An 11,992-nucleotide genomic window follows, 5' to 3' on the forward strand; every position below is an offset into this window, starting at 1 on the left:
AAAAGTGAATTCCTTCCCTCTGGAGGAGAGGGAAGCGCTCGCGGTGCTCCCTGTCTTCCCCCTTCCCGCAGCTCTGTAAGCGACACCGGCCTCATTAATTAATTAATTAACGGCGTCCAGCGCCGGCTCCCGCTCGGAAAAGGCGCCTGGAAAAGCAGGGCCGGGACCGCTCCCCAGGGCTGCGTTATCCACAAAATCCCGGGCTCGACAGGAGCTGGAAAAATCCMGGGAAGGGAAGATGGCGTGGGATCCACCCTGGAATCCTCCTCTCTCCTGCCTGGGGTTTTCCTGCCTCATCCTGGCCCGCTCCAGAGGCTCCCTGGCGCAGTTGATCGAGGTAAGGAAAATCCCGCAGGAAAACTGGGAACCCGGGGCTCCGGGAATGGGGGTTTTCCAGGAAAAGCGAACGGCCGGGAATTTAAGGCGGCTCCAAGGAATTTTATGSGAGATCCTGGTGCTCCCTGAAGGCCCTAAATTAGGAATCAGGAGTTTGCAAAGGGCTGGAATCACGGCGTTTTTCAGCCCGGTTCTGCACCTCCAACAAGCGAGGATCGAGGGGAAAAGGACCTGSGATGATCCCGAAATCCTGTCCCTGGATGTGCCTTCCCGAGGGAAACATTCGGGCTGCTTTTACTTTTCTGTTTATTTTCATTTTCTTCATCTTTCTTTTTCTCATTTCCCTTCTCCTGCCTTCCCCTCGTTCCCTCTCATCCTGCAAAAACCTGGAGTTCGGAGGGGAGTTCCTCCCTGAGAGCTTTTCCCTGAGGATGACTCTGCATTCCCACAGCTCCCTATGGAAATCTGGGAATGACCCAGGAGCAGCTCCCGACCCCTTGACAGCAATTCCAGAGGGGAGAATCTCACCCGGAAAATCCACAATCCCAGCTCCCAAAAACTTTCACTTTTCCCCCCCTGGATCCCTTTCCCTGCWGGAGTCGCTGCTCCAGGTTGGAATTTCGGGAGCAGAACTTTGCTGGGATTTCTGGGATCAGGAAATCCCAGCGTGTGGCAGTGTTAGGGATGAACTCAGGAATTTTCCAGGTTTTCAAGCCTCTCCTCCCTGCCCTTTCCCTATTTTTCCCCAGGATTTAAAGCCTCTCATGCCCGCCCTTCCCCTGATTTCCAGAGCCTGTGGAATTTCGCAGCTCATCCCTAAAYCCAGGGATTTCCCAGCTCATGCCCACCCCCCATTTCCAGCTCCTTCCCAGCGCTCTGCTCGTCCCATTCCCAGTTYAATCCCTGATTTTCCACCATCCCATCCTACCTGGGCATTCCATAAATCCCCAGTATGGCATCCAGGAATCCCTTCCAAGCTCCCCACGTTGCTGCTCCAGGAATAATTCCACGTTTTCCCAGCTGTTCAACCTCTCTCAAGGGGACAACTGAGGCAGAACTTTTCCTGACAGTACAGATTTCCCAAATTATCTTGCCCTGAATCCGAGGGATGTGCAGGCACAATCCATCCAGCAGGAAAATTTTCCATTCATTCTATTCCAGGCAATTTCCAGGAACTGTCCCCGTGCCAAAGCAAACAAAAATAAAACGTCAAACCCACAAAAACTGGGATAAATCAGGAAGAATTTTAGGATCTGCTTTGTTTATCCCASGTTTTCCTGGAAAAGCAAAGGCTCTGCAAGGAGTTTTGTTCCTTGAAATAATTGGATAATGGAGTTATCCTGAATAATTTGATTTAGGCTCAGCCAGGCTGGAGCAAACAGAGAAGGAAAACAAAGCTGGAGAGCAAAATAATAATTCTGACAGCTAAAAAAGAATCCCTAAAAAAAAAACCCCAAAACAAGGAAAAATAAAGAAAGAAAGCTAAGGAACATTAGAGAGACAAGAACAAAAAATCCCTCTAAATGTTGGATTTAATTGAGGAAAAGCTTTGCTCTCTCCCAGGCCTTTGGAAAAATTTCCAGCTCCCTGGGCTGGAAGTTATCCTGACACCAGACAAATCTGGGAAGAGAATCAGAGATTTGGTTTGGAAATGCAACAGGGGGGTTAAATATCGGGATTAGGGGTGGAATATTAGCACAAATTCCCAGAGAAGCTGTGGCTGCCCCTGGATCCCTGGAAATGYCCAAGGAAATGTTGTATGGGGCTTGGAGCACCCTGGGATATGGGAGGTGTCCCTGCCATGGAACAGGATGATCCTTGAGGTCCCTTCCCACCCAAAACATTCCAGGACTTTTTCCCACTGGGTTCTTTCCCTCTTTCCCTTTTCATCCCTGTAGGAATCTTTTCAAAGCAGGAAAAAATCCCTGMTTACCTCGGAATTGAATTCCACAAATTTTTTCCAGCCTGGAATACAAAATCCAAGCCATTTCCTCTCAGTCCCGAGAAAGGAGCTCTTTAGGAACAGCCAGGAATTTAAGAACAACAAAAAAATTTGCTTCATAATYCCAAAAATCCCAGATTAATTACCACATCCTAAAAAATAAACTGAAGCTCCCTATTCCTCCAAAATTCCCAAACTGTTGTGAGCCGCTCACTCAGATTTGATCTCCTGTGCTCTCAGCACCTCCCTGAGTATTTTCAGGAATTTTGGAGAATTTTGCAATCCCAAAACATGTTTTCCTGCTGGTTTATATTCCCATTTTCCCAGGCCACCACGGCGCCTCCGAAGAAGAAGCCGGATCCGGTGACATCGGAGACCGTGGTGATCTGGGGGCTGCGGCTCTGGCAGGTGGTCGGGATCTTCGCCCTCTTCGTCCTGTCCATCAGTGAGTCCCACTGTTCCCTCTGCCCCATTCCCRRCCCCATTCCCAGSAGGATCYGCTCCMCGRAAYCTCCCCAAGGCACAGGAAGAGCCCCTTGGGAATCCCGGGAATGTGYGATGATTCCCGTGCATTCTCCAGTGGTATCCTGGAGGGAAGAACCACGGATTCATCCTGAGCTYCTGCCCGGCATCCCAGACCAAATTAATTCCTAATTTAAAATTTAGGAGATTTTTAGTTTCCTAAAAATAGGAAATTAAAAAGTAGAATTAAATATAAGTGTTCAGTCCCAGTGCCAAATTCCCACACAAATCCCTTTGGAGCCGTGGTTCTGCCGTGGCATGGAATTGTAGAATGGGTTGGGTTGGAATGGGCCTCCAAGACCATTCTGTTCCATCCCTCTGGACAGAAGAAGGAATTGTGGGGTTCTACCACTGGATTGTTTTGGATTCCAAGATTTTCCATTTGGTTTTAGCAGGGATTTTAAATCCATCTTCTTTTGGCCCCAGTCATTGGGATGGGAACGGGATCCTTCTGGCTGCGGCCAGTTCCCTCCTGGAATTTCATCCARCATCATCCCTGGTAATTYCCTGTCTGGAAAGTTCTCCAGKCTCATTGTGCCTTGCAAATTCCCKAGTTTCCCTCAGCACAGCCACATAWTCCCMTMAAAATTCCAAGAAYTCCAGTGGAAGGAAAATCAGGAAAATGAGGAAAAGTTTCGTGCTACAAAATTCCTCCCATTTAATGGATTGGAAAGGAATTGAAGGATCATCACATTCCATGGACAGGGGGAAATTCCACCGTCCCAGGGTGCTCCAAACCCCAATGTCCAACCTGGCCTTGGACACTGCCAGGGATCCATGGACAGCCAGAGTTTCAGTGGGAATCTGTGCCCATATTCCACCCCTAATCCCATATTTAACCCTCCATCACATTCCCAAACCAAACCCAAGCGTTTTCCACCTCCCCGCCCCAACCCCCGCCCCCCGTCCTGACAGTTCCGTGAACACCACGCCCAAAATCCCTGCGATAAAGATCCCACAATTTCCCTGCTCCCATCAAAGCTGATTCCTCACATTCCACAACTCCCTTGGCAAACAATTCCAGGGCTCTCAGTTTATCCCCAGGTGACTCCAGGTGAGAATGGGCAACAAGAGCAACATCAGGAATTCACAATGCAAATAATCAGTGAAGGGTTTATTCCATTGAGGTTTTTTTGGTTTTTTTTTCCGTTGGCATCAAATCCTAAAGGAATTTTAATCCCCGTGGATCCAATTGTTGTCTGTTAAAAATTGGCTCTGGCGCTGCCAGGTTTTACAGGATTGGAAGCATGGAAAGGATTCCCTGCTGGAAAACCCACACACAGAAAAATCCTAAAGATTTTTAACCTAAAAAGAGCAATAAAGGATTTTTAACCTAAAAAAAGAGCAATAACCAGAGGAAAAGATACATGAAAATCCACTCAGATTATCCCAGAGGGAAAGGGATCCACAAAAATCATCCAAGTTCAACTCTGCATTCCAGAAATCCCAGAAAACAACAGATGAAGGTAGTTACAGCCTGATTGTTTCAACTGGAAGTAGGGAATATGAATTCCCAAACCAGGCAAAACCGTAAATTCCCAAACCTGGAAAAATCCTAAATTCCCAAACCTGGAAAAATCCTAAATTCCCTGAAAAACAGGCAAAATCCTAATTCCAAAACCAGGCAAAATCTCTAAATTCCAAAACCATGCAAATAACCCAAATCCATAACCAGACAACTTCCTGAATTCCAAAATCAGACAGACCCCAAATTCCAAAATCCAAATTAGCAGATAAATTCCTACAGATAAATTTATTTGGGAAGGGAAGGATCTGTAGAAGATCCCAGGGATTTGAAACTCCGGGATAAATAAATTCAGAGCATCCCAAGAGGTCTCAGCTCTGTTTTCAACCCAGTGGAGTTTTTTTGGGAATACAGCAGCTCTTAATCCGCTAAAATCCAATCCAAACTGAATAAATTAATTAGGCAAACCAGGATCATGCAGCCAGTTCTCACCAATTCCTTGGATTTTCCTCTGGCTCCATCCTGCTCCTCCTTGGCTCTGCCATTCCCAAGGCTCTGTTGGTTCCCCAGTGTATCCCGAAAATCCTCACACCCAGGAGCAACCGCGGATTTTCCTGGGATCCAGGAATGGGGTATCAGCCCAGAAAAACAGGGAATATCCCCCTTTTCCAGCCGGAGAGGAGCTTCAGTGCTGCTTGCTCTTCCCAGCAGCACCAATCCCTGGATGAGGAGACTGGGGAACGTTCCCAAGGTTCCCGGGGGCTGCTCYTGATCCCATTGGCTTTTTCCCACCTCGTTATCCAGGGCTTGTCCCCCTGATCCCGGGAATTCAGGCCAGGAGGAGCTGAGAAGCGTTCCCAGGAAAATCCTTTCCTGGGGGCAGTCCGAGAGCATCCTGGATTCCTTCCAGGTGTCTGGGAATTAGAAGAGAATTCCTGTGGGATGGAATTCCCATCTCTGTATGGTAATTCCTAAGGGAAGTCCCACTCCAAAGTGAGAGATTCCACCTGGAATCCCTTTCTAAGATAATTCCTTCCTTGAGGGCGATCCCAGAGCACCCTGGATCCCTTCCAGGTGTCTTGGATTTGGAGGAGAATTCCTGAGGGAAAATCCCAGTTGTGTGGGATAATTCCTAAAAAAAGTCTCTGCTCCAAACTGGAGATTCCCACCTGGATGAACCCGAAGCACAAGGATTCCCTTCAGGTATCCATGAATTAGCAGAGAATTCCTGCTGGAATTCCCGAACTGTGTGATAATTCCTGGGATGCAATTCCCAGCTGTGTGTGATAATTCCTGAGGGAAGCCCCAGTTCCAAACTGGAGATTCCCATCTGGAATCCAAAGTGGGAATGGCACAACCTCCACCCCCACCCCTGGTCCTACCGGGGGGGGGGTGGGATTGGGGATGAATAAAATCCAGGTAAAAACAGGGAATTCAGAGCTGGAATGGAATGTAACAAATAGAGAATTCCATAGAGAAATAAATACAATAATAGGAAATTTTTAAAAAAGGAATTAAATGTAAAATAGAAAATTAAAAATAGATGTAAAGGTAAAAGTAGCAAATTAAAAAAATATAAATAAAGATTAAAATAGGAGATTAAAAAACAGAATGAAATATAAAAATATGAATTTAAAAAATCCTATTTTAAGTATAATAAGTATAAAATAGAGTTATAAATAAGTGTAAAAATATAAAATAAAAAATAGAAATAAATCTAAAAAGAGGAATCTTAAAAAAGAATGAAATATAAAATAGGCAATTAAAAAATAGAAACAAACAGAAATAATAGGAAATTTAAAGCTAGAACAAAACATCAAAATAGCATGAAACTTAAAAATAAGAAATTAAATATAAAAAATAAAATTTAAAAATAAAACAAAATATAGAAATAGAAAATATAAAAAATAGAAATATGAAAATAAAATATTCGATTGAAATATAAAAATAGAAAACATGAAAATAGAATTAAATACAAAAATAGGAAATTAAAAAGAAATAAATATAAAAAATAAAATTTAAAAATAGAACTAAATATAAAACCAGAAAATTAAAAAGAAATAAAGATAAAAATAGAAAATTAAAAATAGAATTAAGTATAAGAATAGGAAATTAAATATTAGAATAAAATATAAAAATAGAACAAAACATAAAAAGAGAAAATTAAAAGGTAGATATAAATATAAAAAATAAAATTTTATAATAGAACAAGAAATAAAAGTAGAAAGATAAAAAATAGAATGAGATATAAGCATAGAAAATTTTAAAAATAGACTTAAATATATAAATAGAAAATTAAATATTGGACTGAAATAAAAAATAGATAAATAAAAAATAGGATTAAATANAACAGAAAATCCACACAAACCCCTAACTCTCTTCGCTCTTCTTATTTAATGGGAAAACATTTTCAATCCCTACATAAAGAGATTTTTTGGGAAGATGAAAACCAGGAAAAATCTGTTTGGATCCCCGTAATCCGGGGAGTTTTCATTTCTCCTGCAGCGCCTGGAGCAAAATTCCTCAGGATCCCTACCGAAACAATTCCTGTCAGCTCCATCCATCTCCTTTCCTCAATTTCCTTTCTGGGTTTGGATAGTCCCCCCAAAATCCCCAAAAATTATGAGAATAATCCAAACTGTGGCAGAAAATTCCACTTGCAGCGTCCCCCAGGTGGAATTCTCACGGATTTTGTGTCATTCCATAAATCCATCTCCTCAAAGAGCAGGAATGTGGATGGAGCAGAGCCTGGCAACGAAACCCAGACCAGTTCCAAGGAGAATTTGGATGGAAGGTTGCTACATTCCACCCTTCAGAGCTCTCCTGGAAAAAAAACTGGGATTCAGTCAAATTTCGTAAGGAAAAAATAGTCCTGATGAGAAACCCAACCTCAAACATTGGGGGAAAAAAAAAAAAAGAGGAAAAAATAGATTATTTTTATTCCTGGGGATAAAGGAAAGAGCAGAGTCTGGGAATAAAACCCAGGTCTGTTCCAAGGACTTCACAGTCTCCTGGRAAAAGCTGGGATTCAATCCCAGTGCTCCCAGATAGTAATTAGGGATAATTAGCTGTGGAAAACATTCCTTGTGGAGCTGGAATYATTCTGAATACCTGAGCATGCTCCTAATTAATTAATCTAATTAACACCAATGGCCACCTAATTAACTCCAGTGGCCACCCATTTAACTAACTCCAATGACCACCTAATAAATTAACTCTGAGCTACTTTGCTAAATGTTAATTAGGAATTCTTTCAGCTCCAAAGGGAACAACCCCCCAGGGAATTGCAGCCGATTTTCAGAGGATTTATGGGAATGTTGAGTTCTCCATTGGTTTTCCTGGAATATTGAGCCAGGAAATCTCTGGAGAAGGGATTTCACTTTCACTTTCTTTCCTGGTTCCTTGGAGAAACAAGATATTTTTCCCATTTTTCCCTAAATTTATTCCTCAGCTCAACCAGAACCGGGCGGCTGTTGAGGAATTAAATTCCCTGGAGAGAGAAGGAAAAACACCCCATGAACAGGGCAATGGGAGCACATGGATATTGGAATTAAGTCAATCCAGCTGTTTTTCTGGAGGTTTTCCATATGTTCTCATTTTGCTTTCATTAGGAACCAAAATAAATTGGATTTGACCCTTGGGAATAAACAGCCAGCCCTGATTTCACCCTGAGCATTTCCCTTCCCATTCCCAGTAACTCACCCAGAATTCCTCATTTCCTTGTCCATTCCCAGTAACTCACCCAGATTCCCTCATTTCCCATTCCCATTCAAATCCTCATTTCACTCTCTCCATTACAGTGACCAACCTAAATCCTCATTTCCNTTCACTCTCTCCATTACAGTGACCAACCTAAATCCTCATTTCCTTTTCCCATTCCCAGTAATTCACCCAGATTCCATTGTTTTCCATTCCGAGTAACTCATCCAGAATTCCTCATTTCGCATTTCCAATGACCCACATCATCTTGTTTCCCTCCCTTCATTCCCAGTTAAATCCCCCATTTCCCTCCCCATTCCCTGTAACTCACCCAAAATTCCCTCATTTCCCATTCCCAATGACCCAGAATTCCCCATTTCCCTTTCCCATTCCCAGTAACTCACCCAGCATTCCCCATTTCCCTCCCCATTCCCAGTGTCCCAGATCCTCGTTTCCCTCTCTTCATTCCCAGAGGCCAATTTAAATCCCCATTTCCCACTACCATTCCCGGTAACTCACCCAGATTCCTTCATTTCCCTTTGCCATTCCCAATGACCCAGATCCTTGTTTCCCTCTCTTCATTCCCAGTGACTAGTCTAAATCCTCATTTCCCTCTCCATTCCCAGTAACTCACCTAGATTCCCCCATTTCCCTGTCCATTCCTCATTTCCCTTTCCCATTCCCAGTAACTCACCCCGAATTCCTCATTTCCCTCTCTCTGTTCCTAGTTACCAATCTAAATCCTCATTTCCATTCCCATTTCTAGTAACTCACCCACACTCCCCATTTCCCTCCCCATTCCCAGTGACCCAGATCCTCGTTCCCCTCTCCATTCCCAGTAACTCACCCAGAATTCCCCATTTCCCTTTCCCATTCCCATTAATTCACCCAGCATTCCCCATTTCCCTCCCCATTCCCAATAACTCACTGAGATCCCCCCATTTCCTTCTCCATTCCGCATTTCCCTTTCCTATTCCCAGTAACTCACCCACATTCCCCATTTCCCTCCCCATTCCCAGTGACCAGATCCTTGTTCCCCTCTCCATTCCCAGTAACTCACCCAGAATTCCCCATTCCCATTCCCATTAATTCACCCAGCATTCCCCATTTCCCTCCCCATTCCCAGTAACTCACCCACACTCCCCATTTCCCTTTCCCATTCCCAATAACTCACTGAGATTCCCCATTTCCCTCCCCATTCCCTGTAACTCACCCAAAATTCCCTCATTTCCCATTCCCAATGACCCAGAATTCCCCATTTCCCTTTTCCATTCCCAGTAACTCACGCAGCATTCCCCATTTCCCTCCCCATTTCCAGTGACCCAGATCCTCGTTTCTCTCTCTCCATTCCCAGTAACTCACCCATATTCCTTCATTTCCCTTACCCATTCCCAGTGACTCAGAATTCCTAGTTTCTCTCCCCACTCCCAGTAACTCACCCACATTCCCTCATTTCCTATTCCCAATGACCCACATCCTCAGAGACCAATCTAAATCCCCATTTCCCACTACCATTCCCAGTAACTCACCCAGATTCCCCCATTTCCCTGTCCATTCCTCATTTCCCTTTCCCATTCCCAGTAACTCACCCAGAATTCCTCATTTCCCTCTCTCTATTCCTAGTTACCAATCTAAATCCTCATTTCCATTCCCATTTCCAGTAACTCACCCACACTCCCCATTTCCCTCCCCATTCCCAGTGACCCAGATCCTTGTTCCCCTCTCCATTCCCAGTAACTCACCCAGAATTCCCCATTTCCCATACCATTCCCATTAATTCACCCAGCATTCCCCATTTCCCTCCCCATTCCCGATAACTCACTGAGTTTCCCCTATTTCATTCTCCATTCCGCATTTCCCTTTCCCATTCCCAGTAACTCACCCACATTCCCCATTTCCCTCCCCATTCCCAGTAACTCACCCACATTCCCCATTTCCCTCCCCATTCCCAGTAACTCACCCACATTCCCCATTTCCCTCCCCATTCCCAGTTATCACACTGTGCTGCATCTTCAAGTGCCGGATTCCGCGGACGCGGAAGGAGATCGAGGCGCGCTACGCCCAGCGCAAGGCGGCCAAGAACTACGCGGACAAACTGGATGGGGTGCCCCCRCTCAATGAGCTCACTGAGATCCCTGGAGGTAATTCCCACTTTTTTGGAGGGAATGTGGGAGTGCAAAATTCATCCTGAGCTGCTTCTGCCAAGATCAGCCCTTGGGGTGATGTTGTGCTCGGGGTGGATAAGGGTGTTTAGATAAGATCCTTTGGATCAGAGGGAATTCTCCCATGGGCTTCAATCATAATTGTTCCTTTATTCCCAGATTAAGGTTGGAAAATATTTCCAAGTTCATCAAGTCCTATTTTTGACCAATTCCCACTAAAAAATGTTGTGAAGTGCCCCATCTCCTGKTTTTTGGGACCCTCCCAGGGATGGTGATTCCCACACTTCCCGTCCCAATCCTTAATCACTCTTCCAATTAGGATTTTTTTTTCCCCTAATACCCAGTCTGAACCTTTCCTGGGATGACTTGAGGCCATATCCCATTTTCCTATCAAAATCTGAGCCTCMCCCTCCTGTCACGGAACTGTAGAGAGAACGAGAAATTCCACGCTGAACATTTCCGGAGGGAATTCAGATAAATTTAACGGCCAGTCCTGGGGTCGGGGGGTAAAAGGAGTGGCAGGAATTCCGCATTCCAATTTTTCCAGGAATGTTTGCTCTCTGGCTCTCAGCTGCTCTCACTCTCCTTTCCTGATTCCGTAGGSTCTCCTGAACCTCTCCTCACTCTCTCTGGCCATGTCCAGCCCAGAGCTCTCAGCTCCCTGCCCGTGCTGAAGGAAGAGGATGAAATGGTTCTCCAAGGAAATTAGGGATTGGCTTCCTGGCTGCCTGTGGCTTCTTTTCCAAGGGGATCGTCAACCCTTGGGCTTTCTGCTTCTCAATTCCTGGACTTTTTCTGTTTTCTCTACACCTTTTTATGGCTTTTTTTCCTCTTTCCTGTGTCTCTCCAATCCCTGTGATCTGTAATTCTATAAAAACTGTGCTTCCCTAATTCAGGATGTGCTGCTCCACTGCATGGTGAAAGAGGCAGATCCCATTGTTGCAGGATTTTAGGAATTTAGGAATTCCTTGGAGAAATTCAGTGCTACACCAGCAAAATGCAGAACTAAGATCTGAACAACAGGAACAGCACAAATCCCAGGATTCCAGGAGTGTCCTGACATCTAAAGTGAGAATGGCCAGACCCCCTTCTGGAGCTGAGCCCAATTTCCATGAATAAATCCTTGTCCTTACACTTAATCCTTGTCCTTACACTTAATCCTTGTCCTTATATCCTTAAAATCCAACCACTTGAAACTCCAAGGTCATCCAAAAGTCTGGATAATCCCACATGAAAAAATGCCCACATTTTGGCAGGAAATCAAAGAATCCTTTGATTCACTGCCCAAAAACCCAAATTCYGACTCCATAAATTCAGTGGATCCCAGGGAATGTGAAGGATTGTGGCTGTGGAGAACAAAGTTCCCAATCCATTCATTTGCTGTTGTATCCTCATCCTTCTGGAAAGGCAATAAATTAAGGAYGAGAATATCTCAAAAGGACAGAAAGGGAATTTGGTTTCACCCCAGAATAAATCTGGATCTCCTGGGAAAAAAAAACCTTTACGTCCCACAGATACCCGTGTACTCCAAATCCAAATATGGGATATTGGTGTGGATTTAATCATTYCATGGGAAATTACTACAAGGAGAATTTGGGAATAAATTTCTACAATTTATTAATAAGAAATCCATTTTTGGGGAAGCAGTTGCACCATGAGGAATATCCAAATTTTCTTTTATCCGGTTAAATTTGGATCACCCATGAAGAATTCCGGAATTCTGGTGCTGACATTTGGTAATGGCTCAGGTAAACGTGTTCCCAGAATCTCCCAATCCTCTGGGATTTAGCMGCTTTAAATCTGCTCAAATTTCCCTGAAGGGATGGATATTGGGATGGGAATCATGTCTTCCCAAACATTTTACCC

The 11,992-nt window shown here is 44.3% G+C and overlaps 1 protein-coding gene across 1 annotated transcript in view; it reads left to right on the top strand.

Annotated features, from left to right (window-relative positions):
• Nucleotides 1–22: 22 nt before the first annotated feature.
• The window catches only part of TMIE (transmembrane inner ear), a 15,694-nt gene continuing 3,724 nt past the window's right edge, over nucleotides 23–11,992 (top strand). The window contains exons 1-3 of the mRNA XM_057367817.1: nucleotides 23–337; nucleotides 2,606–2,723; nucleotides 9,956–10,105. Of these exons, the coding sequence (XP_057223800.1) occupies nucleotides 239–337; nucleotides 2,606–2,723; nucleotides 9,956–10,105 (367 nt within the window). The 5' untranslated portion in view covers nucleotides 23–238. The remainder of the gene's footprint in view (nucleotides 338–2,605; nucleotides 2,724–9,955; nucleotides 10,106–11,992) is intronic.

This window comes from Malurus melanocephalus, unplaced genomic scaffold, assembly GCF_030028575.1.
Source record: "Malurus melanocephalus ecotype Western Australia unplaced genomic scaffold, MMel_1.1 scaffold_86, whole genome shotgun sequence".
Taxonomy (NCBI): domain Eukaryota; kingdom Metazoa; phylum Chordata; class Aves; order Passeriformes; family Maluridae; genus Malurus; species Malurus melanocephalus.